This window comes from Mirounga leonina, unplaced genomic scaffold, assembly GCF_011800145.1.
Source record: "Mirounga leonina isolate KUSES-001 unplaced genomic scaffold, KU_Mleo_1.0 Mir_201, whole genome shotgun sequence".
In the NCBI taxonomy this organism is placed as follows: Eukaryota; Metazoa; Chordata; class Mammalia; order Carnivora; family Phocidae; genus Mirounga; species Mirounga leonina.
Genome location: NW_023270504.1, coordinates 31,225,030 through 31,248,488, shown reverse-complemented (window position 1 = coordinate 31,248,488; position 23,459 = coordinate 31,225,030). Strand labels below are relative to the sequence as shown.

The window sequence follows — 23,459 nt, the reverse complement described above, 5'->3', positions numbered from 1 at the left end:
GAAACCATTTACTAGTGGTTTTCTAAAGCCCCTCTCTTCCCCACCCTGAAACTCACTCCCTCATTGCTCTAGTTTCTTTCTTCATTATCAATGTGCCAACCCACGTGAACGCTTCCTGCCTTGTCAACTTCTGAGACACAGGGTATGGGTATTTTTCCCCCACAGAATCCATCATAGAGTCTCCTTAAGTAGATGCTTAACCAATATTTGTTGGCTGAATGCATTTGCCAGATCCAGGATTTGCATTTCTTTTGTCCAGGCCCTTCCAGAAGACTGACAGCCCTATTCCCTTGTTGAGGAGCAGACAGATGATCTTAGTATCCGCATGGATCACTCTCCTGACTCCAGCCTCTCTTCTGGGTGGGCCACAAGCTGCCAACTGCTGTCATTCCTCATGTAGCCTTGCTCCCCCCCACTGCCCTGCTACCTGTTCCTCTCCTTCCTAGGAAGCTACCTGGTTCTTGTCCAGCTCACAGTTCTTGTATTCCTGCTCCCCCTGCTCCTGGAAGGTGACAATGACGAAACCCACGAAGATATTCATCATGAAGAAGGCAATGATGATGATATAGATGATGAAAAAGATGGAGATCTCCACACGGTAGTTGTAGATGGGGCCCTTGTCTTCTGTGTGGGAGTCGATGGAGCGGTACAGCAGCCTGCAGGAGGAGACAGGCCCCAGATGGAAGCAGAGAAGCAGTGTTACCTCTGTGGAATGATGGCACCACTGCTCCTAGGGATCCTCGGATCAGGGGTGCTAGAAACAGCTCTAGGCTGGGAGTCAGAAGATCTGGGTTCAAGTCCCAGCTCTGCCACTTACTGGTATGGGACCATGGGCAAATCACTTAACCTCTTAGAGCCTCAGATTCTTCATCTGTACAATGGAGACAATAAGCCTAACTTTCCTACCTGGCCGGGTGGTTGATATAATGTATATGGAGGGTGTTTTGAAACCATCAAAAATTATTTTAATGTAAAATGAGTCATGGACATTGATTTCAAATACTAGAAATATTAGTAAATACTGAAACAGCTTTGCAAACTGGTATAGACTCAGAGGATGTTACAACGAATATAAAAGAAATCTATCTGAGAGCAAATATCCATTTAGATAAAAATATTAGATAAAAAATGACCCAGGCTTATTTAGATCATCAGCAATGGTTTGGATTCATACTTAGGTAGTTTACATGTGTATGCCATTCATTTGGGCCTGGACTACGTGCCCATGATGCTTATTCCTCTTCATGGATAGGGATTATCTCCTCTTTCTCCTTTGTTACTCTGCACAGTACTCAGTTATTCTCTAGGTATTATCTATATTTTACCACCTAAGAATGGTGACTCTCATATCAGATCCATGTGCTATTACTGACTTAGAAATATTTAGAATTTTCTCTTTTAAATAATAATTTCCCTGGAATACACTAGGTAGGGGGTATGGGGAAGCAGTTGTCTACACAAGATATATGGAACAACCTGGTAGAGGTGATGCAGTGTAAAAGGCCAGCCAGGTTGGTCTAGGCATTATCTCTGCAGAGGAATTTGGACTCAGGCTTCTGTCCCTTTCTTACGTCTCACTGTAATTATAGGCAAGGCTTTTTCTAAGGAGATGGGGGTAGAGTCTAAAAGATAGCTATCTTGGCCATCTCTACCCACATTGAGTGCATGTTGGGAGCAGTACTCTTGAATCCTATGGTAATCTAGGGGCTCATACCTAGAGAAACTCACCCCACTCCTAGATGCCATGAGAGTAATGACAAAGACCCTTGTCATTGGGGCTCACTCTGAGGTAGGGAGGGGAAGATAAACGAAGCTCATTTTTGGTTGGAATTTCTGAAATGTTGACATCTTCTAGAAAAAGAAGAGTCTATGTTTCAGCAGTGACCATGGAATGCAGATTGTTTTAGAAACAAACCCTCATTGCTTGGGAAGGACACAGGTAAGTATGACTTCTGGGAAGGAGTGTGGGAGAATAATAAAACTTGGGGAATGTCTTGACCTCTAATATCAGGGTGGGCAGGCCTTGATTTGTATACTCACTCTGGCCACCCCTCAAAGGTAGAGACGGTAAAGAGGGCCATCATGGCCGCCAGAACATTGTCAAAGTCAAACTTGCTGTTCTCCCAGCTGCGGGGTTGGATGATGGGGTGGTCGACCTCCCCGTCCTTGTATGTGATGTAGTTACCCCTGAGAAAGAAGGAAGAGTTAATTCTTGGGTCTCTCACCTCCCTTCACACCTGAGCCACCAATGACTCCTGGCTTGCTGGGTGGGATGAGACTGGCCAGGCTTAAACCCTACAGTGCTAGCCATTGGAAAGAACTTGAGAGGGTAGACCTTTCAAGAATAGATAATCTTACATGTCATGTCAATGTGATCAAATTACCCATGGGTCAAAGTTCAGCTGTCAGTGCCATCTCAGAAAGAATGGGTTGTCCCTCCTCTCAGGCCAAGTCACCAACCTCCCAGAGTTAACTAGCTTTGGTGCTGGCTGCCCTCCTGCTTGTACTCACTTGCATTCCGCCTCAGTCTGTTTGGAACTATCTGAGCAGGTGTAGAGCTTTCCCTGGAAGGCAGAAGAACAAAGTGATTGGAGATGTTCATTAATCAATGAATCAGTCAAAAAATGATTAGTGATCATCTCTATAGCCCAGCACTATACTAAGGACTTGGGATGAAAAGTGCAAGGAGAGCAGAATTGAATTGGGAAGATATGACTTGTATATACAAAGCAGGCAGTGAATAAAGATGCTCAGTGTTGCAAGTACCACTGAAATAAAAAAAAAAAAAAAAAGGGAACTCTACTCCGTGAAAGCTGGACTCTTTCAGCTGGCCTGAAGAAGGGTAGAAGTGGAACAGGGTTTGGAGGGACAAATTAGATGGGAGGAAATCAGGGGAATTTATATGGTCGGTGGGAGAAGGCAGGGGGAAGGATGCTTCAGATGGGAGAACAGCAAAAATAAAAGGATTAAGGCAGAAAGAGCAGAGACCATGGACACCAGCCTCACCATAGCTGAGGGGTCTTGTCTGGATGCAGTGAGAGAGAACCTGGGTGGATGCAGGGTTCTGAAAGCTAGGTGAAGAAGGGTAGATTTGATGCTGTTGATAACAGGGGACCATTTCGGGTTTTAAGCAGGTGACTGACATGAGGTTTCAGAGGATAAGAGGCCCTCTCCCTTTCTTGCTAGAAGGATGGGCAGGCACTGCAAGGGCAGGCTGCGCTGTGAGGGCGAGGGGTCCTTGGCCTGGTGGAGAGCACCCCTTCCAGGCTCTTCCTCTTCCCCTGGGGGACGCTGAGAGGAGGGTGGCTGGAGGTTCCACTCATCCCAAGTCTGACTCAGGCCGCTGTCCTCTTTTGGTTGTATCTGCCAGCTCTGTTTCTCAGGAATACTGAGAGGAGGGGAAGGAAGCAGGAGCACAGATCAGAGTCAAGATGTTACCTTGAAAAGCTGGACCCCGATGCAGGCGAACATGAACTGAAGCAGTGTGGTGACAATCACGATGTTCCCGATGGTCCGGATGGCAACAAACACGCACTGAACCACGTGCTGCAGTGGGAAGAGAGGGCAGGGGAAGAGATGGTGTTCTGGAAGTGCCTGCAGCCTGAGCTTCCTTCAGCTAAGCCAAGAGCCTTTCTGAGGAGGCTGAATGGGCAGCGCCTTTGCCAAAAGGGGAAATTCAGACTCAAACAGGCAAAGAACCTTCCCAGGTTCACATGGCGATGGAATCCAATGGAACCCAAAGTCCCCTGTTGGGCTCTAGGTGACTTTAGGGACAAAAGCCCTGCTAGCTTCCCATTTTATAGGGGTAGGAATATGGGGACCTCATCATTATGTGGGGCCCTGGGTTTGTGTGTGCATCTTCTTCTTGTGAAAGTTTTGCTTAGACGTTCTGATTTTGAATGGCTGCCTGTCCTTGTTCTCTTCTCCCTGAAGTGGAACTGGTGGTACAGGCAGGAGAGTCCAGGCTCCCACACAGCAGCCACTTGCCCTGGCTATTTCTCCGCCCTCCAGCCTACTGCCCTCCCATCTCCTTGTTTAACTTCCGCCAACCCCCAGCCTGGTAGATGCTTGCTGGGCTGCTGGCTACCCCCCAGACCCATGCTTCTCACCTTTAGCCCCTTGGCCCTGTTGATGGCCCTCAGGGGCCTGAGGACGCGCAGGACTCGTAAGATCTTCACCACGTTGATTGCGCTGGACCTGGGAGAGGGAAATAGGGCAGGCGAGTAAGCTCCTCTTTTGGTGGAGCAGGAAATAAGGTGGTGAGGGGGTGTGTTGACAGGCTGACCCCAGGCCAACTTGAGAAAGTGTAAAGTCTGTTTTGGGGGATTTTTCTCATCCTGGGACCATTCTCTACTCCCACCTCCCACCCCCCTAGAAGAGCCTAGAACTTGCCGGTGACCCTGGGACTTCCTGTTGGTGTGTAAATAACATGAAAAGCAATTTACCATGAGTCATTAGCACTATAATGTGCTACTCAGGGGAGCTTTAGACAAGAAAAGAGAAACCCGAGCTCGACCACTTAACAGCCAATTCACTGAGGATAAATTTTCTAACTTTTCTGAACCTTAGTTTTCATCTGTAAAGTGGGCCTCATAAGGTTGTTGCAGGGATTAAATGAGGAAACATATCTGTATCATCTAGCAATGTGCTTTGCACATATTATGAACAATAAATGGTAACTTTATTAGGTGGTGGAGATTCAGGCTTTGTTTGCTGGAGGTGATGGGCGGGGGAGGAGATATTCTGGATCTCCAAATATGTGTCCTAGGTAGTTGCCCATTACGTGCGTATATGAAACCCACTGGTTCATAGCACACTCAGAACTTGAAAGAATGGATTCTACACAGCAGGTCCTGCATACCTGGATGCTAGGGCCTGGCCAGGATCTCTGGGAGCTTCAGGCTTTTTCTGTTCCCCAGTGGAAATGAGGCACCAGGGTGCAGTTCTCCCCAGAAGCCCCTCAGCAGGAAGCCTACATGGTTTCTGGAGTTATTCATCAACCCAACCCAGGTGGGGTCTATCACAACCCTCACACACTACCCTGATTGAGATATCCTCTCAAACTTTCAGAGAGCTTGTACCCACCTTGGGACCTAAAAAAATGTATGACACCTCAGACAGGGCTATTTCATTCTACATGAGGTCAGGATAATGTGCTCAAGAGGGAGCTGGTAGAAAGATCGGATTTCTCTGGTTCATGGCTCTTTTACCCCGAAGGATTTAAAGGGCATTCCTAGTCATCCCAGTGTCTCAGGGAGGGAGTCTGTTTGCACTGAATGGCAATGGAAGGGATTTTAAGATCAGGTGGGGGAAAGCACAGACAAGCGGGGGGGTTTGTTTCTTGGTTCCAGGTTAAATAGTAGTTTAGTGGTAGTGCTGGGATTAGAATCTAGACCTGTAGGCTCCTAGGCAGATAGCTGGGATAATACAACTGATGATCACAGAAAAGGTCTCACTCCTCATGTCCCCATGTCCACTCTTTCTAGGCTTACCATGAAAACACCCTTGGGAAGGGAGACCCAGGACCCTTTTTCCTCTGCAATTGGTGTGACCTTGGGCAAGTCTCATGCCCTGAACCTCAGTTTTCCTGTCTATAAAATGGTGGTAACAGCCCCTGCCCTGCCTGCCTCATATGTTTTTTTGTGAGGACCACAGAAGATTGTACACCTGAAAGTGCTTTGAGGTTGAAGGGCAGGGTTAACATTAGCAGCAGATAGAACTTGGGAGACACTAGTAATCGGATCCTGTTAATTAAGCAAATTGGCAACCTTGGTTGTACACTGGAGTCTCCTGGAGAGCTTTTAGAACTCCTAAAGCCCAGGCCTGTACCCCAGACCAATTAAATAAAAACTTGGGGAGAGGGATCCAGGTAAATGTCCTTCCTGAAACTACTCAGGTGATTCCACTATGAAGCCAAGATTGAGAATCGGTAATTCTCCTCTCTCTTTCTCTTTCCCCCACCCACCTTCTTCTCATCAGGTTCTTTGACTGGAGAGAGAAAGGGAGGGAAGATGGTCAGGAAGATCAGAGCTGGTCACAGCAATGCCAGGCCCTTGGAGCTGAGGGTAGCCAAGGGCACTGGGCACGTGGTGGAGGAGGCAGGAAGGCCCTGGAGACATTCCTCCGTTATAACTGGGCCCGGCCCTGCCTGTCATGGCAAGATCCAGATATTTAAACATCTTCTTGCTGGATCAACATACCCCCAAGTGTCACACCATTAAGGACGTGTACAAAAAGCCATCATGTTTTACAAGTCAGGGGCCCCACCCCATTCCTGTCACAGTCACACCGGTGGCCATGCAGGAATGCCCTCCAGAGTCTTGGTCATCCTCTCTGACACCCATTTCCACTTGTGTGCCCCCATATGGGGCCGAGGGAATCCTACTCACTGGATGCCAAAGGAAATGAGGGACACGCTGACCACCAGCAGGTCCAAGATGTTGAAGTAGTTTCGGCAAAAAGAGCCCTTGTGTAGGAAAGCCCCATAAGCAGTCATCTGCAGGGAGGCACAGAGAAACATGAGCATGAGTGGTCCCTGCCCAAGCTCCAGAGACCCCCTCATGCCTCCCTCTCCTCCCACAGCATCCCTTGGGTGGGGCAAGCTGAAGAGCAGTGAGAGGACTGGGGGCAGGCAGGACTGCAGAAGGAGAGGCAAGACCGAGGACAGCATTCTGCAACCATTTATACAACCACCACACAATCCCCAGCTCTGGATGGTTAAGTGGTTCCTTCTACCTACTAGACCACACCAGACTCTTCCATCCTATATTTGGAGCCTTTTCAGATTGGGCACTGCCATCCCTCTCTCATTTTCCACCACTGTTCCTCATCACATGTCCGTGGCTCTGGCCCTGAGGGGCCCTTTGCTGATACTGCCCAGACCAGTTTTCACTTGGATGCAAACTTTCCAACCTCCTGTTCAAACTCTATCAACCCCCAGGGCCAGCTTCAGACATTAAGCATCTGGGGAAAGGTGGGGCATGCCCAGTGGGGTGACCAACTGTCCTGGTTTTCCCAGGATTTTCCTGGTTTAGCACTGAAAGTCCTGTGTCCCAGCCAGGCAACTCTTCAGGCTCAGGCAAACTGGGACAGCTGGTCACCCCAGTGCCCATTGAGAAGTTTTATTAATAACTTTGGCAATTAGCATCCCTCCACTTCCTAAGCTTAATTAGTGTTTATGATCTATGCCACATATTCTAAACTCAGTTCTATTATCTTGCTTCTAGACTGATATTCTTTGAGGCCAGAGCTGTGTGTTCAGAGGGACAATGTGGTACCATGGTTAAGAGCATAGGTCTGGAGCCAGGATGCCTGAGTTTGAATCCCAACCCTGTCATATTTTATTTGTATGGCCTGGAACAAGTTACTTAACTTCTCTGAGTCTCAGTTTCCTCATCTGAGAAATGAGGGTCATGATAATATCTCCCCTATAGGGTTGTAGGCATCAAATGAGTTATTACAGGTAAAACACTTACACTACCCTGCAAATACTAAGCTTCATGTAAGTGTTAGCTGTCACTATAGAGAACTGAACATAGGGTCAGATAGACTGGATTTGAATTCTGGATTCTTCCTATATAAGGATGTCCAGTTTCCTCATCTACAAAGCGGGCATACTATTCCCTGTCTTTGTGAGGCACGCACAGAAAGACAACGTGAAGGCCCTTTGAAGACTAAAATGGGAGCACATGGGATGGTGATAATTTTTACAGGACTTGGCTATTATTACCTCTCTCTGAGCTCAGTATAAAGCCACTGTAGACACTCAAACAACCTTTCCAATTCTGTTGACTTGAATTAAGAGGTAACAGATTTCCAGGTTAAGGGTTGTGAAAGGCCATGGGCAGTGAAGCATCAGCCAAAGGGAACAATTTGGAGCTACTGGCTGGGAGACTGAGAGTGGCTCCCTGGTCATCTGGGGTCCAGTTTATCTCTTTGGAATCAGAGCATGCCCAGGGCAGCATGTCCGCAGAGCAATTCAAAAGCAAACACAGGGGAAACTGGCAAAAATAGTTCTCGCAACCTAATTCTTTCCATTTATCTCTTGCTGCAGGGGGTCACAGGGGACTGAGACACCTGTGTCCTGCAACAGTTTCTAGAAGTGGGTATATTATATAAAAGGCTGCAGGGAATATAGTTGGAGATTTCTCTTGAAGGCCCGCCATCTGGAGGGGCTTGCTGTCCTGTATCTGGTGAAGATCTAGGACCCCAGAGACTAGACTTGGGTGGTTCCTACAGTTCACTTAACTGAAGAACCCCTGCACCTGTAGAAGGCCAAGCACCTTCCCCAGCCATCTCACGTTCAGTCTCAGAAAAGGTGCTGAGTCTGACCCCACCTCACTCCTGGTTTGGACACCGTGAGGACACTATGGAGCACCACAGAGCCCTCCACAGCAGGAGCACTCCTTGAATAGGTGCACTAGTGGGTCTCACTCTGCCAACGTCTGTCCTATGACTTTGGGATCCTATTTGTCAGGGGACCTAGAATGAGACCAGCACTCCAGAAAGTGTGTGTGTGGGGGGCAGACACACATGCCCAGGCAGGGCTAGAGGAAGAGTGGTCAGGGGAGAAAGGGCAAGTGGATACTGAAAAATTGGAGCATTTATTTGAAAATTATCCTAGGCATTTAAGACAACAGAAGAGGCCAGGTTCAGGTACCCAGTGCAAAGTGTCCTTCCTTTACCCCGTTTGGCTGATGGCCACCCACTCATTTCCTGCTTCCCAAAAGTTCTAAGCCATTGCATAAGCAAAGCCTATTGCTGGGGTATTTTCAGGATGAGGGAAGAAAAAAGGTAGGCATGAGATCACTGACTCTCTGAGCTGGTAGGGCAGGAAAACCCCTCTGTCCAGCCAAGGGTGGCCACTGCCTCCCCAGGCAGCCCTTCTAGTTACTAGATGCATCTTGTAACTGTACTCACTGGGCCTGGGTCACCTCCTCCCTCCTCTATGTGACAGTCCTTTGCAGTATGCAGGCCAACTGTCATGGTCCTACAAGCCCTTTCTTTTTAAGGCCAAACGTCCCCAAGTCTTTCAAGTGTTCTTGAAACGAAATGCCCCTTGGAGGATGGGACCATCATTGTCTGTGCCATGGCCAGAAGCTGAGCCTTTGGGAAAGACAGAGGGACCCAGTGGAAGGAGGTGCAGGGAAGTGGAGTGGGGACTGGGGTTTTTATTTAGAAGCACACTGAGCCACAAAGGGAGTAGAAGAGGGTGAGGGTGAAGGGAAGGAAGGCTCTTGCCATGACAATGCTGGCAAAGAGACCTTTCACTTCTGCTCATGGCAACCTTGAAGGAAAGACAGCACTGCTGAAATCCATATGGGAAGCTCTGTGGAGCAGTCCTGAGAACTGAGACTCAGAGCTTTTCTTGTCTCGGGAAAGAGGTTTGGGGATTTGAGTGCCTCCCTGAGTCTGAAGTCCAGGATAACTCAGTTCACCATGGAAAGTGGTTTTACAGAGTATATCTTCATGTAGTCGGGCAGCTCTTGGCTCCCTCTTCCACTGACAGGAATCAGGGCCTGGTCAGATCTACTGCCCTTGAGCAGAAGAGAAAACCCAGGGAACACCCTTGGTCACTGGAACCAGGGACAGAAATTGGGGGTCTGGACAGCTCAGCTTTTTGGGGATAAAGACACAAGAGAGGCACCCCAAACTGCTCCACTCAACTTCTATTAGAACTGTCACATACATTAAAGGGTTGGGACTTGACTTGGGAGTTGCATTAAGAAAGGAAGGGTCTATGGGCGCCTGGGTGGCTCAGTTGGTTAAGCGACTGCCTTCGGCTCAGGTCGTGATCCTGGAGTCCCAGGATCGAGTCCCGCATCGGGCTACCTGCTCAGCGGGGAGTCTGCTTCTCCCTCTCCCACTCCCCCCTCTTGTGCTCTCTCTCTCTCACTCTCTCTCTCAAATAAATAAATAAAATCTTAAAAAAAAAAAAAAGAAAGGAAGGGTCTGTCTGCCGGCTGGCTGTGGTACATGGTCAAGCATGGACAGTGGCTTGCATCAGCCCCATGAAGGGGGAAAAGGGAGCCTGGACTCCTTGAAAGGAGTCCTAGGTGAGTCTCCCAGGAAGAAGACACCAAGCTGAGGCATATGCTTTAGAGCATATAGCCCTTCTGTTCAGGGTAATGGTAAAATCCATTCTGTTGTTCTGAGAAGAGAGCAAGTGCTGAAATGCACTTTTCCCGCATCTCAGAGATCACACCCTGAGTCTTAAGTGGAATGGCTTGGCGATGCATTGTTTTAGAGGCTGAGAACTATACTGGAAAAACATAGAAATCATAATAAAATAAATATGAACATTAATTATAAATTAGTATAAGTAATAAAACAAAACTTAGAAAACAATCTCTCTCATCCCAATGCTTTCAGAGGTGGGCTCCACTGATCGGGTAATTCTGTAGCAGTTCCTCCATCAGGGCCACCAGCATCTGGGGCCACCAGCCCCAGGTGGGGCCAGGCCTGTGTGCTCTCAGGACTGGGGTTTGGGACCTGAGTGCTCCAGCTTCTTTCAGTTCACTCCCCTGTACTTAGCTCTCCATTATGATTCTCCCTCCTCCACGCCTTAGGGCAAGGGGCATCATAACAAAGCTTTTCAGCAGGAAACCGAGGATTCAGAAGTAATCTACAGTCATCTGTTGAAAGCCCTCATTGGCAGGCTGGTCCCAAATCTTGCATTAGGCCCATGATTACTATCACGCAGGCCCAACTCCAGCCTAGCCCTGGTGCCTGCCCCTAGTACTGAGGAAAATGTTGTGGAAGGTGTTGACAACGGCTGTCCAAAGGAGGTCGACCAAGTGGCTTTCCATGCCCCATGAGTGTTTCCACTCTTGGAGTTTGCGTAGCATCTCTTCTGGGCAGGAGGAGGGAAGGGAGCTCTGAGCAGGGGTCAGTCATCAATTACCCAGAGATGGGGTATGTGGGTGTGTGTGTGGCGGGGGGGGGGGGGGGGCGGGGGGGGGGGCCGAGGCCAGGGCGGATAACAGGACAGCATCAGTGTTGACACTGTGAGCCACATGCCCCTTCCAGACTGAGAGGAAGCACAGCACAGCAGGCCGGGCAGCGGGGGAGGGGTGGTGGTGGTGGTTCTTCAGGCTTCTGAGCCGGAGCAAAGTGCATAGCATAAAGTGAGGGGCACTAATTCTTCCAATCTCAGGCTTGAGAGTACAAAAGAGTGAGTGAAGGAAACAAGAGAGAAAAGAGACAGGCAGACAGAGCAGAGATAGAGAAAGAGACAGAGAGTGCATTGCTCAGATTGTATTACCTTAAGGATAATTTCTAATGTAAAGATACTAGTGAAGACATAGTCTGCATTGCCTAGGATCTGAAAAATAAGCACAATTGGATTAGTGGCTCTGAGAGTGAACTCGACACCAACAGAAGCATGTGTGTTAGCAACAGACAGCAGCAGAGAGCTAGTGCCGGCTCCTGGAGGAAGGGAAGAGGAGAGAGGGGTTGGGACTTTACCTTCAGAGCAATTTCAATGGTGAAAATGGTAGTGAAAACAATGTCAAAATAAAACAGAATCTGCAAAACAAAAAGAAACAGGGTGGGGATGGGTTGGGAAGGGAGAGAAGCAGGCTGGAAGGAGAAGTCAGCTCCAGAACCACACTACATGTCACCTGAGATTTTCCACGTGGAGACAGATGGAAGCAAGTTAGGAGATGAGTAGCATATACACAGCATTGGATCCTGAAGCGGGGTTGGCCTGAGGCAGCTTAGTGGCTCCAGATGAAGTCCCCAGACATGTGAGGGGGGCTTCCAAGGCAGGACTCAGTGGGTCCTGGGTCTGGGCAGCATTTGGTTGGATGTTTTTCTCATTAATCCAATTTACTTACAAACCCCAACCAGACCATTGGGATGCGTGTCAAAAGGACAGACTGGGGTTTGCTTTTTATTGCAGGAAAATGCAAAATGCTTAGCTCACACTGGTGTGACTCAGCTAGCTTCTCATGTTGGTGGAAATCCTGGTGTTGTGTTCTTTGGGGCATGGGAGGGAGTATCCTCCAGGTGAGGACTGCCCAGGCTTGGGACAGGCTGCATGGTTTCATCCTCTATTATATTTCAGGTGATGGATCAGAGCTAGGGCCAACACCTTTCTAAGAAAACTCTGGACCAAGCAGGCTGCAGGACCACCAAATCGTTTGGCATGGGTATGGCTTTAGGTTGGTGGACTCCTCTCTTCATGCCTACCTGGTTGGAATTTGACAAAGTTTTGAGGCTTTGAGATATAACAATTCTTACTCTAGCCTTTAATGTTGTTCACCAGAGCCTTGGCTGGGTCTCCAAATTTAGTTTTCTACTCTACACAAGGTCATTGAAGCTCTCCTTTATATAAGGTTAGCCTCACCATTGGCACCTGTTTGACAATGCTCCCCTCATCTCCCCAGTGATTGGGACTGGTCAGAGTTTATTAGGAGCAAGGCAGGAAGTCAGTGGCTACTTTTTCTTTCTTTCTTTCTTTCTTTCTTTCTTTTTTTTTTTTTACTAAGTATGCAAGGAACCAGAGCCTTCAGGGAAACATCCACAGGGCAATGAGAGTCCTGAACTTTGCCAATCAGGCCAGCCTGAAGCATTTGGGTACATGTTCTCTTATTTGTTTCGGATGGTTTCTACCAAAACCCTAATCTCTTAAAGAAAATTTATTGTGCATCTGATTACAATATTTGGAATTGGGCTCCTGATTGAGGGCCCAGTCCCATTCCTGGGAGGAAGGGGTGCAGGGGACAAAAGGGAATGCATACATGGTTCCTGAAGGAGGTGTGCTGGACGGGGTCCTCAGCTGCCAGGGAAATGCTGCTGAGCAGAATGAAGAAGAGGATCAGGTTGGTGAAGATCGTGTCATTGACGATGCGGTGACACTGGAGGCGAAATCTGTGTGGGGAGGAGAGAAGGACAGAAGCACGTCAGGTAGGCAAGGGAAGCAGCTCCCGGGTCCCTGGAGCTCAACACTCCTTCACTCAACTTGTGAAAGGTGCTTGTTCGTTTGGGGGTAGGCTCTTCAACTGAGGTCTTACGGCTGCTGGGTAATGACAACCACATCCCACCCCACCCCCCTCCGTGCCCCCACTGTGAGGCACATCTGCACAAAATTTTGCACTTTCACAGGCAGTTAGCTTTTGACATTTTGGAGGGTTACATCTGAGACCTTTGGGAATCCCCAAATTTTCATATACTTCTGTGACATTAACAGCTGGCTCTCTGGGAGGGACTTCTTTTTCCCATCATTAAAAAATCATTTCATAAGAGCTTCATATATTTATGTATAGGGAATGACAGAGCTACCCAGAGACGTGGATGGTGAGAGGCCAGCTCATCTTACACTCTGGCTAGGCAATTGGCTCCTGTGTAATAGCTTCAAGGCATGCAATTAAATTCCACACCTCAGCATAATTACAAGGAACTACACGCATGGACCTCTGGGCACTCATTGACGGTGTCACAAATGCTAGATCCTTGAATGCCAAGTGTGTCTTATATAGTATCTCATACTGGCAGCCTAGGAATGGGATATGGGTGTTAGTATCTTCATTTTATAGATAAAAACACTGAAACCCGAGAAGGAGAGCCGGCCCAGAAAGACAGCTTGTAAAGTGTTGTGTGTGCTTGGCTGGGGGGTGGGGGGGGTTGGGGGGGTGGTTAGGACTTGAATCCAGTTTCAGACTTCTGCTCGCAGCATTGTGATTGACTAAATGCTCTGAGAGACCCTAGTGCTGCAGAAGCAGCAAATCCTGGAAAGGACAAACCCTTTGAGACAATTCTGGCTTCATTAGAGTTAAGAGGTCTGCAATGATTATCCCTTTCAAACAAATAAACAAACCCATTGAGCCAGGGTCTGTGTGATAGGTAGCCAGGAAGGGCAGAGTTGCCTGAGGATAGATGCCAGTGGTAGCCCTGCTATCAGGAAACTGCATTTCAAGCCAGACTCGAGGTGGGGCACAGAAGCTTGGGACTCTCAGGCTGAGCCAACACGCTTAAGAAGCATCTGGAAGAAAGCTTCCCAATCTTAATTTAGGTCCACAGGGATCTCACCAACTAAGATAATGTATTGAGGTCATAATCAAAGATTAAGCACACAAGAGGATGAGCCGCTAAGATGGGAAATCAGAAGAAACTACAAACAAGTGATTTAGAACCCCCTCCCAAAGACTGTATATACTGGACACATCAGATAGAGAATGTAGAACAACTATATTTCGAATATTTCACAGAATAAAGGACTTGAGCACAAAGATGATGAATCAACAAGGGAAGTATTAGATATAGACAGATGGATCTGGAAAAATCAATCAGCAAATGGAATTGTTTGAAATGAAAAAAGAATTAAGTTGATTTAAAAACTGGTTTAAATAGTAACATAGACAAAGTTGAAAAGAGAATGAAGAAATTGGAAGCTATATCTGAAGAAATTACCCTGAATACGAAAAGAGAGATAAAGAGGTAAAAGATTTGCAAGACACAGTAAGAGAGGACAGAATGAGAAGGTCTAACCTATGTCTAATTGGAGTGCCAGAAGAAAAGAATAGAGAAAAAGAGATTATGGCTGCAACTTTTCAAGACTTAGAAATTCTTATTCTAACTTTTAATGTTGTTCAAGAACTGGAGAAAAATACAAATCCACAACATCCCAGGCAGGATAAATGGAAAGAAATCCATATTTAGATACATGGTAGTAAATCTAAACAATATCAAGGCAACAGAAGATGTTCAGAGCAGCTAGAGATAAAAAGCAGATTACCTACAAAGGAATGAGAGTAGGAATGATACACTATAATAATATGTTTAACACACTGTGAGACAAATTCTATTGACCTAAAATTGTATACATAGCAAAACTATTTTCCAAGAACAAGAAATGAAAACAGAGATAAACAGAGGCCAAATAACTTTACTGTAAAGGAATACTAGGGGCTTCTAAAAAAATGTGCTTAGGAAGAAAGAAAATGATTGCAGAAGGAGGGACTGAGATGCATGAAAAAATGGTGAACAAGTAAAATGGCAAGTTGTATGTACATCCAAATCTACATTGTCTATAGAATGATAATGATAATGATGATAATGTCTAACTTGTTAAGTTAAAAATAGTTAGGACTAAAAATACTAAGCAACAACATATAAGTTAGGAGGGCTGAGAGGAGTTAAAGTAGTATAAGTTCCTTCTATTTTGCAGGAGGAGGTCTAGGATACTGCTTTATTTTAGACTTTGTTAAGTTAAATAGACTTAGTAAATTACCAAAGGTAATCACCAAAAGACTAGAAATAGAGTTTACATGTGTCAAAAAAATGGAGGGAAAAACAGACACAGGTCTCCTGATTTGGAATCCAGGGTACTGTTTACACAAGTTGTGGGGGGTTGGCAGAGTCCCAGGCTCCACTAGAGGTCGGAGGATGCTGGCATCTGCTGCGCATGTGGCTTGGAGAGAGCAGAGTCCCACCTTTCCCACCATTCTCGCACACCTGTTGTTGGGGCTGAAGATGAAAAACGCACTGGCTTCTGGCATGGGCACTGCCTTTTCCTTAAGGTGCAGCTCAGAGAGTGGTCGTGGGCGGGGGCCCACAGGCATCTCAGGCTCCTCCTCATCCTCTTCTCCTGTAGAAAAAAAAGCACCGTTCTAAATAACTCCACTACTCCCACGAGGTTTTACCGCTATGCTGCCTTCTTCCAGATACCTTCCTACCGCCCAAAATCAAGACATCATTTGCGTCTCTGAAAATGAGAAGTATCAACTGAGACACTCAGCTCTCTCCCTGTGAGTGCTGGAATCTTTGTTAGAGAGACTTTTCTGGCAGCACACAAGGGGGGTTGTAAGTAGGGTGACTAGTTCAATCCCAGTTTGCCAAGAACTGTCCTGGTTTCTAAACTGAGATTCCCACATCCCAGGAGGCTCCTCAGTCCCATGTGGATTCGGATGGTTGGTTATCCTAGTTGTAAGGCACTAGGAAAGGTGATCAGATAAGACTAGGGCATTGCCAGGTGTCTTTTCCATCTAGGCTGCAGGTAGGGGCATGGGTACAGCTCAGTTGATTTGCAAGCAACCCCATCCTTGAAGGTTCTAGGAGTTTAAAATTAACACTCCCATTCCTGAAAAATACCAAAAACTCATGTGCTGTAGGGATAAAAGGGCAACGATGCTGACCACAACAAGCACTTCATTCAAAAGTCTAGACATTAGCACCAGTTAAAGAAGCCCCTTTGTTCTCCAGGCTAGTGGCCACATTCACTGTGGACCAAAAGGAAATGGCTTACTTTGCTTGCGAGGTCATTACCCATGGTAGGAAATGACTACATATCCTGTTCTGATCAAATGTATTTAAAAATGTTTAGAAGGGGAATGGGAGTAAGAGCATGGGTTCTCCAGCCAATGCCTTGACCCAAATCTTGGCTCTGTTTCTTTTTGGCATTTAGTCTCTCTGTGTCTCAGTTTCCCCATTTGTAAATGGGATAATAGTACATACCTACGTCAGAGTGGCGCCTGGCACATGCAAGTGCCATATAAACGTTAGCTGTTGTTACGATTTCTACCCACAGGAAAGACTCATAGCCTATAGGTAGTGCTTAACATCTTTCTCAGTCTGACCTCTGCCTGCTCTTATTCCCTGACAGACTTTCCACTCACATCAGCCTGTTTTCTGAAGGCTCATGGTAGTGGGTTGAATCATGTCCCCCACAAACTCATGCCTAGCCAGAACCTCAGAATGTGACCTTACTCTGGAAACAGTGTCTTTGCAGATGTAGAGTCATGATGAAGTCATATTGGAGTAGGGTGGGCCCTAAATCCAAGGACTGCTGTCCTTATAAGGAGACACAGAGACACATATGTAAAGACAGAGGCAGACGGGAGTGATGAGGCTGACAGGCAAGGAGCGCCAAGGACAGCTGGCCATCAGCAGAGATGGGGAAGAGGCGAGAGAGGATCCTCCCTGGAACCTTGAGACGGGGGATGGTCCTGCCAACACCTGAGTTCAGACTTGTAGGCTCCAGAACCGTGAGAAAATAAATGTTTGCTGTTTAAAGCCACCAAGTTCATGGTTATTTGTTATGAGAGCCCCAGGAAATGAATACACTCGCCATGTGCTTTCTCCTTTCCTTTCCTCACTCCGTCTCCTTATTTGAACTGCTCTCATCTCCCTCTCTGCAGAGCTAGAAGGACTCCCATGTCAGACAGTATCATTCACATGGCTCTCATGAGTACCTGAGCTCTCCAGAATGACCTTCCTGTGATTCCAGAGCCCTGTCGGCCTCCTGCATTCACTTGGCACCTAGGACAAAATAGCTCGAATGCCTGATTTTACATGTATCTATCTGTTCCATCTCTGAGAGAGACACTATAGAGAGAGACACTATGCCCAGCACGTAGTTGCCCTTAGTTTTTGATGATGATTACACGTTCACACTAACATTTGCTTTATAAGGAAGAGGACTTTGTAAAAGAAGGTCAGGTGGAGACTCAGCTGTTGGAAAGATAGTTATGAGAAGTTTATCTTATGGACCAGCCATGTCTCTGCATGCTCTCTCTTCTTCTGGTTAAAATGAAGCCAGGTGGTGCAGAGAAAAAAAAAATGCTTGGCACAGAAGGTGGTTCTTTATCAAGCAAGAAGCATTTAGGGCCCCAACGTTTTTTTGGAGAACCAGCGGAATATAGGCATAAATCAGTTTTTTTTCCCCTGGAGTAATTAGAGCTGACCAACAAAGCAATTAATATTTTTAGCAGAAGAGAGCTGTGAGATGAAAAATTGTGTACAGGCCAAGGGTTGGAGCCTTCTAACCAAAACTTGGTAGGTAGAAGAAAGGCAGAGTCTCCTAGTAAAACAAAATAAATAAAACTGGAGTTGGCCTAAATCGAAATCTTTACAAATGAAATTTCACTGAGAAGGCTCTTGAATTCCTGCCCAACTTGTTTGTATTCTTTTCAGTTTTGCTCTAAATGACCCAACAATTTCTTATTCATGATAATTTGGTAATAGGTAATTTAATGCTTACTTTAATCATTCGTGTTTATAGAAAAACATATTTCCTAGCTTTGTGGTTTTCCGAGTTCCTAGCGAAGAGTTTTTTCATGCTCTTTCATCTGCAATAGCCTGCCTCGCTGTTCTGAAGCTCTACCCTGATTTCCATTGCTAGGGAGAAGCAAGTCAGTCGGTTCAGACACAGAGCAGCTGAATTCCAGGCATAATGTTTAAGAGGAAACCACTTCTAAAGGACAAACCCAAATTTGTGAAAGGCCAGAAATCTGACAGCTGTGATGCTTTGCATGTATTATGGATAAGGAGCGAGGTTGGCAGAGTAGGAAAAGTCAGGTAAAGTTCTGTTTATAGGGTTGGCAGCAGAACTACCTATACTCCCGCTCCCAGATGCCAGTGGACTCCCTTGGGGATCTTTATTTTCTCATCTCCGTTCTCGGAGGTGTGGAGAAGCACACTGTGGACTTGCTTTCCAGATGGCAGGTGCCAGTGCTCAAAGGTAAAACTCCGGGGTAGCTGAATGCCCGACACTTGATCCTTGGTGATCCTTGCCCCCACCCCATTTGATACTCATTTTCACCTCTGTGATTTTGCTCATGGCCAATTCAGATAAAAATATTATTTCTAACATCTAGTGCCTACAGCGTACTGAACACAAAGCTGTGGTTCTTGCCCTCAAGGGACTTACAGTTTTTAGTGTGACCCCAGAGTTCACTGGCATGATTGGCAAGGCCACGCCCCCCGGAAGCGAGCTGTGTGGGTGGCGTCCAGAGACAGAAGGCTGAGGATGCACCTGCTTCTGCATCGGGCATGTTCTCTGCTGGCTCAGCTCCAAAACCTCATCTCCTCCCATTGCTCATTTTCTCTCTCTGACTTCTAGGCCACTAGCAAGTCCTGCAAAATGCACCCCAAGTTCCACCACTTCTCCGTATCTCCAGCATCATTGTTCTGGCCCAAGCGGCCACCGCCTCTCACGGGACCACTACTTAACGTCCTCACTGCCTCCAGTTTTACTCTTGACCATCTACTGCCCTGTTTCCATGCAGCACAGTTTGCTAAAGGTAATTCAGACACCAGATCTTATCTTCCTCTGCCTGAGAACCTCCGGTGAGTCTTCAACTAGCTGAACCTTTCAGGTGGCCTCGGAGGCCCTGCCCCACCGGTTCCTGCCTAGTCCCTGTCTCACCCACTACCTTTCCACTTTGTTCTCTTTGCTCCATGCACATTGGCCTCTTCGGATTCCTCCACAGACCAGTCTGCCCAAGAGATTTTGCATTTGCTAGCCCTCCATCTAGAAAGAGTTTTCCTCTGATTTCCATATGTCTAGTTCCTCTGCCTCATTCAGGTTTCAGCCTGAATGCCACCTCCTTCAAGAGGCCTTCACCGACCACACAGCCAAAGCAGCCCCATGCCACTGAGGAACTTGCTCACATAGTCCTTGGCTTCATTATATCCTTGCTGCTCACTGCTACCTGACGTTACCTTTTCAGTTGGCCTCTTTTCTTGCTCACTGTCTGTCTCCCACTGAAATGTAAGCTCCAGGAGAGCAGTGACCTTGCCTGTCTTGCCTACAGGTGTATCCCTGGGGCCTGCCACAGTGCCTGGCACACAATAGGTGTTTCACTAGTAGTTATTTTTTTTTTAATTAACATACAATGCATTATTTGTTTCAGGGGTACAGGTCTGTGATTCATCAGTCTTACACAATTCACAGCGCTCACCATAGCACATACCCTTCCCAATGCCCATCACCCAGCCACCCCATTTTCCCACCCTCATAGTAGTTATTAAGTGAATGAATACCTCCACAGTTTCTTCTAGCTCCCTGTCTACGACAATAGTATGGTCCTGAAATAACTTCTGTTCTCTCCCACTCCCCAGATGCCAAGCCCAGCCCAGCCTACTCTTCTCCGCAAAGGCTGGCTGTCTCTCCCCCTACTCCCCACCCCATGGCTCTGCTCCTGCTCAAACCCCTTACAGCAGTTGGAACCTCCCCACAGCACTCAGTGCTGTCCTATGCATTCTCTGGTGTCATTCACTTTCTTTTTCAAGTGTCCTTGTTAATTTTAAGTCCTCAGTGACTCTTATCATCTGTATGTTCCCTCTAATAAATGAATCCATTAAATAAAAGCACAATCTTGGCACCCTTCCTAGGTGAGTAGATATTTCTAAAATTTAGTGTATACTAAGCTGGGAGGCTCCAACCAACTGTTGAGCTTTGGGGATTCAACGGGGAGGGAAGGATTGATACGCCACGGCTGGCTGGTTGGCACTTTGTGCCAATCAGAAAACTGCCCCTCCACTGGGGGTTCCTGTGAGGGCAGAGGCCCTGGCTAGGGGGGCTCAGGCTGGAGCTCTGCCCTACTCAGCCGCTTCGGCACACACCTTTGGGTGGAGGGTCACGGGCATAGGAGAGAGGAGGAAGCCTGAGTGAGAAGTGGGGGCAGGAGGAGGTGTGAGAGTATTCTCTGGCCCTACCCCTTCTCTCTCTGGCTGTAAGTGGGGCAGGTGCGATGCTCATCAGCGCTGCCTCCCAACAGGCATCTGTGTGAAGTGGGCAGAGCAGAGGCGGGATGCCCAGAGGCTGTAAAGCAGAAGGGGCAGGGTTGGGAGGACAATAGCAGATCAGGTTCCCTGCCTTTTCTGGTTCAGAAGAGAGAGGAGCAGGTGGGAATGAGAGATTGACAAGAACAGAGACAGCAGGCCAAGTGATTCTGGGAGGAATCTTTGGGGACTTCTGCTGCACCTGATATTAGAGTCCAGGAGGTGACCTGCAGAGGCAGGGGGAGGAGAAGCCAGGAAGCAGAGGCTGGTCCCTTGGAGGAAGGTGGAACATGAGGAACCACCAGCTTTAAGAGCATACCACCCTTGGGTGAGAAAATGGAAAGCAGGGACGGTGAACAAATGGGGGGCTGTGGGGGTTGGCCTTGAAGGCCTGAGTGTGGTGGTGGGCTGAGGCAGGGCAGCCTCAACTATCTATGGACCGGAGTTCTCAACACAGATGTGCGAGATGCATGGGACCAAGAAAAACCCAGGAAGGGCTGGGTCTGCAGGAAGCTAGAGAAGGGTGACCACATGACGGGGGAAGGGACACTCTAAAAAATCTAAAGAATCCTGACAAATCAGCAGAATGTGGAAAGAGCTTTTCAGTCAAAAAGCAAAACCATTCCAAGAATCCTCAAAGCTGGGTCAACAGAGGGACTTTTCTATAGTGGCCAATATGGTGACAATGTCCTCATTATTTTTTTTCCCCTGACCTGCTTCTCTTTGATTTCAAAGGACAACGAAGAAGAGAAAAGGCACTAGTATATTTAGAATGATGAAACTAGAGACTATGGTCGTAGGTGTGGCTGCCCCACCACCAGGTAGAAGGAGCAGGCCTGGGCTATCCGTGCTCTCCCCCTGTGCTGTATGCAGCTGGGGTTGGCTCTGCTTGGGGCCCAGGGGGATTCCTTTGATTACTGTCTTTCCTTTTAAACTTTGAAAATATACACACAAGTCAAGAGACTTGTGTGGTGACCCTCCATATCCAGCTTCAACAGGAGCTGCTGGAGTATATTTTAAAGCACCTTCTAAATATTTTAGATTCCAGCCATACACACATCTACATTTATAAGCTAGAACTACAATAACACCACTGCAGTAACAAAATAAATGGAAACTAATGATTTTAAGTAGTTTTTGTTTAAAATCATTAGTTTCCAGTCTATATGCAATTTCCCCCTGCATATTATCTCCAAAATGTCATGTTAGAGTTAATTTGGTGATTAGGACCAAGACAGGATTCCCCATTGACTTTGGTCAACATGTCTAGTCTTTGAAATCCTGTAAGAATTTCCACCCAGAAGAGACTGCAGGCTTCAGACACCCTTTCTGCTCTTCCCTTGGTCCAATCCCCAGCAAACCAAATCCTCCTTCCCTGGAGGTGGGAGGTGAGTGAGGACGGAATGATGGCCGAGAGCCTGCTTCCCAAGGTAAATGGAAGACGGCTCCACTGCAGACAAGCCTGCAGAGGACCGGTGGAGGGGAGACCAAAAGGAAAACCTAGCTTTGCTCATACATGTAGAAGGTTTTTAGCCACTTAATGTGGTTACCAACCCAAATATAGCTCAACCTCCACAGAGAAGGAAATGCCAGTAAAACAACGGTCCCTTGCTGTGTGCAACTGATGGCAGGCTTGAAGCTGAGAGTGACGGCAGCAGTTGTAGGGACAGGGAGGCAAGCCCGGGGCTTGTATGGGATGTGGAGCTTCATGAGGCAGAGAAACGAATTCTGGAGGGAGGCCTGAGGACCTCTGACAGTAAGCCTTCTCAAAGGACACTGCCTGCCAACTTAGGTATTGGAAGATAAGAAGGCTGAGTTGTGAAGAGTTCTTTTTATAATAAATGAAAGTATTTTACAAAGCAACAGGTGGGGCATCTGTGGTGGCAGCAGTCCTTGTACTCAGCACTGCCACCCGAGTAAGGGCAGGACAGAGTCAGGATTTATGATTATCATTAAGCAAGAGTAATGCTGCAACATGCAAATTATATAAGTTAATGATTTTATGGCATAAATATAATAAAACCTTAGATGTCTATAGAATCCACCTTCCAAAGGGCATAAAAGACTGCTCAAACACAATTTATTTAATGTTATGTTGTTATTATGAGGAAGCCAGGAGCAAAGTTCTCCGGTTGATAACTGGTAATGCCTAACTACGGAGAGAGAAGACATTTAGCAGTGCAAGGTACTTGTAAAGGGAACCTGGAAACACCAGTCCCTAATACATAGCTACTTCCATATGGCTTTAGAATCTGGATCTCTACCCCCAACCTCCCAATCTCAGGGTTAGGCAGTGGGATTGGTACCTGTATTTTCTGGGTTTGCGTAGGGACTCTTATCCTCATTTTCATTGGGCTGGAGGTCATCCATGTTGATCTAGGCAGCCAAACGAGAGAAGGAGGAAGAATCCAGTTAGAAACATTCACTAGTTAGAGAGGCTTAGAGTAGCCTTGAAATTGCATCATAGTCAATGGCTGAGCTGTTGACTCAAAAATATACCCTTGCTATCTTGCATATATCCTTTAAGTCATCAACAGAAGGCTGGGACTCACCCAGCTAGCCTTCTCTTCACATTGCTAGCCCTCCTGCTCCACCCTCCTGGGCTTTCTTCCACTGAGTCTCTTTCTTTCCTTCCTCCCTCCTTTCCGTGGCCTGGGAAGACTGTGCCCTTCTTCTCCCAGCAATGGGCCTCCCAGCTCCTGGAAGGGGATGGCTTCTTACCTTGGTGGTGGGTGGGGACTCTCCATCAGCTGTAATGGATTTCAGTTCAATTTTCTCCTCCTTGGTCTCCTCCACTGCTGGCTTCTCTACCACCTCTTGTTTCTTCTCTGGGCTGGCAGTCCTGGCCGGTCAGCAGGAGGAAAAATTAAAGGAATGTTTACTGAATGATAGGAAACATGAAGACACAGACTACCCTGTGGTCTGCTGGGGACCGTGGGAGAAGACTCCCTGTG

The 23,459-nt window shown here is 47.2% G+C and overlaps 1 protein-coding gene across 3 annotated transcripts in view; it reads right to left on the bottom strand.

Annotated features, from left to right (window-relative positions):
• The window catches only part of CACNA1C (calcium voltage-gated channel subunit alpha1 C), a 645,253-nt gene that overhangs the window by 98,291 nt on the left and 523,503 nt on the right, over nucleotides 1-23,459 (bottom strand). For all 3 annotated transcript variants that reach the window (XM_035028541.1, XM_035028540.1, XM_035028539.1), the window contains 11 exons: nucleotides 23,227-23,347; nucleotides 22,812-22,881; nucleotides 15,457-15,589; nucleotides 12,744-12,873; nucleotides 11,467-11,526; nucleotides 6,390-6,496; nucleotides 4,110-4,197; nucleotides 3,439-3,546; nucleotides 2,512-2,564; nucleotides 2,041-2,187; nucleotides 455-656 (listed from right to left, as the gene is read on the bottom strand). In XM_035028541.1, the coding sequence (XP_034884432.1) occupies nucleotides 455-656; nucleotides 2,041-2,187; nucleotides 2,512-2,564; nucleotides 3,439-3,546; nucleotides 4,110-4,197; nucleotides 6,390-6,496; nucleotides 11,467-11,526; nucleotides 12,744-12,873; nucleotides 15,457-15,589; nucleotides 22,812-22,881; nucleotides 23,227-23,347 (1,219 nt within the window). The remainder of the gene's footprint in view (nucleotides 1-454; nucleotides 657-2,040; nucleotides 2,188-2,511; nucleotides 2,565-3,438; nucleotides 3,547-4,109; nucleotides 4,198-6,389; nucleotides 6,497-11,466; nucleotides 11,527-12,743; nucleotides 12,874-15,456; nucleotides 15,590-22,811; nucleotides 22,882-23,226; nucleotides 23,348-23,459) is intronic.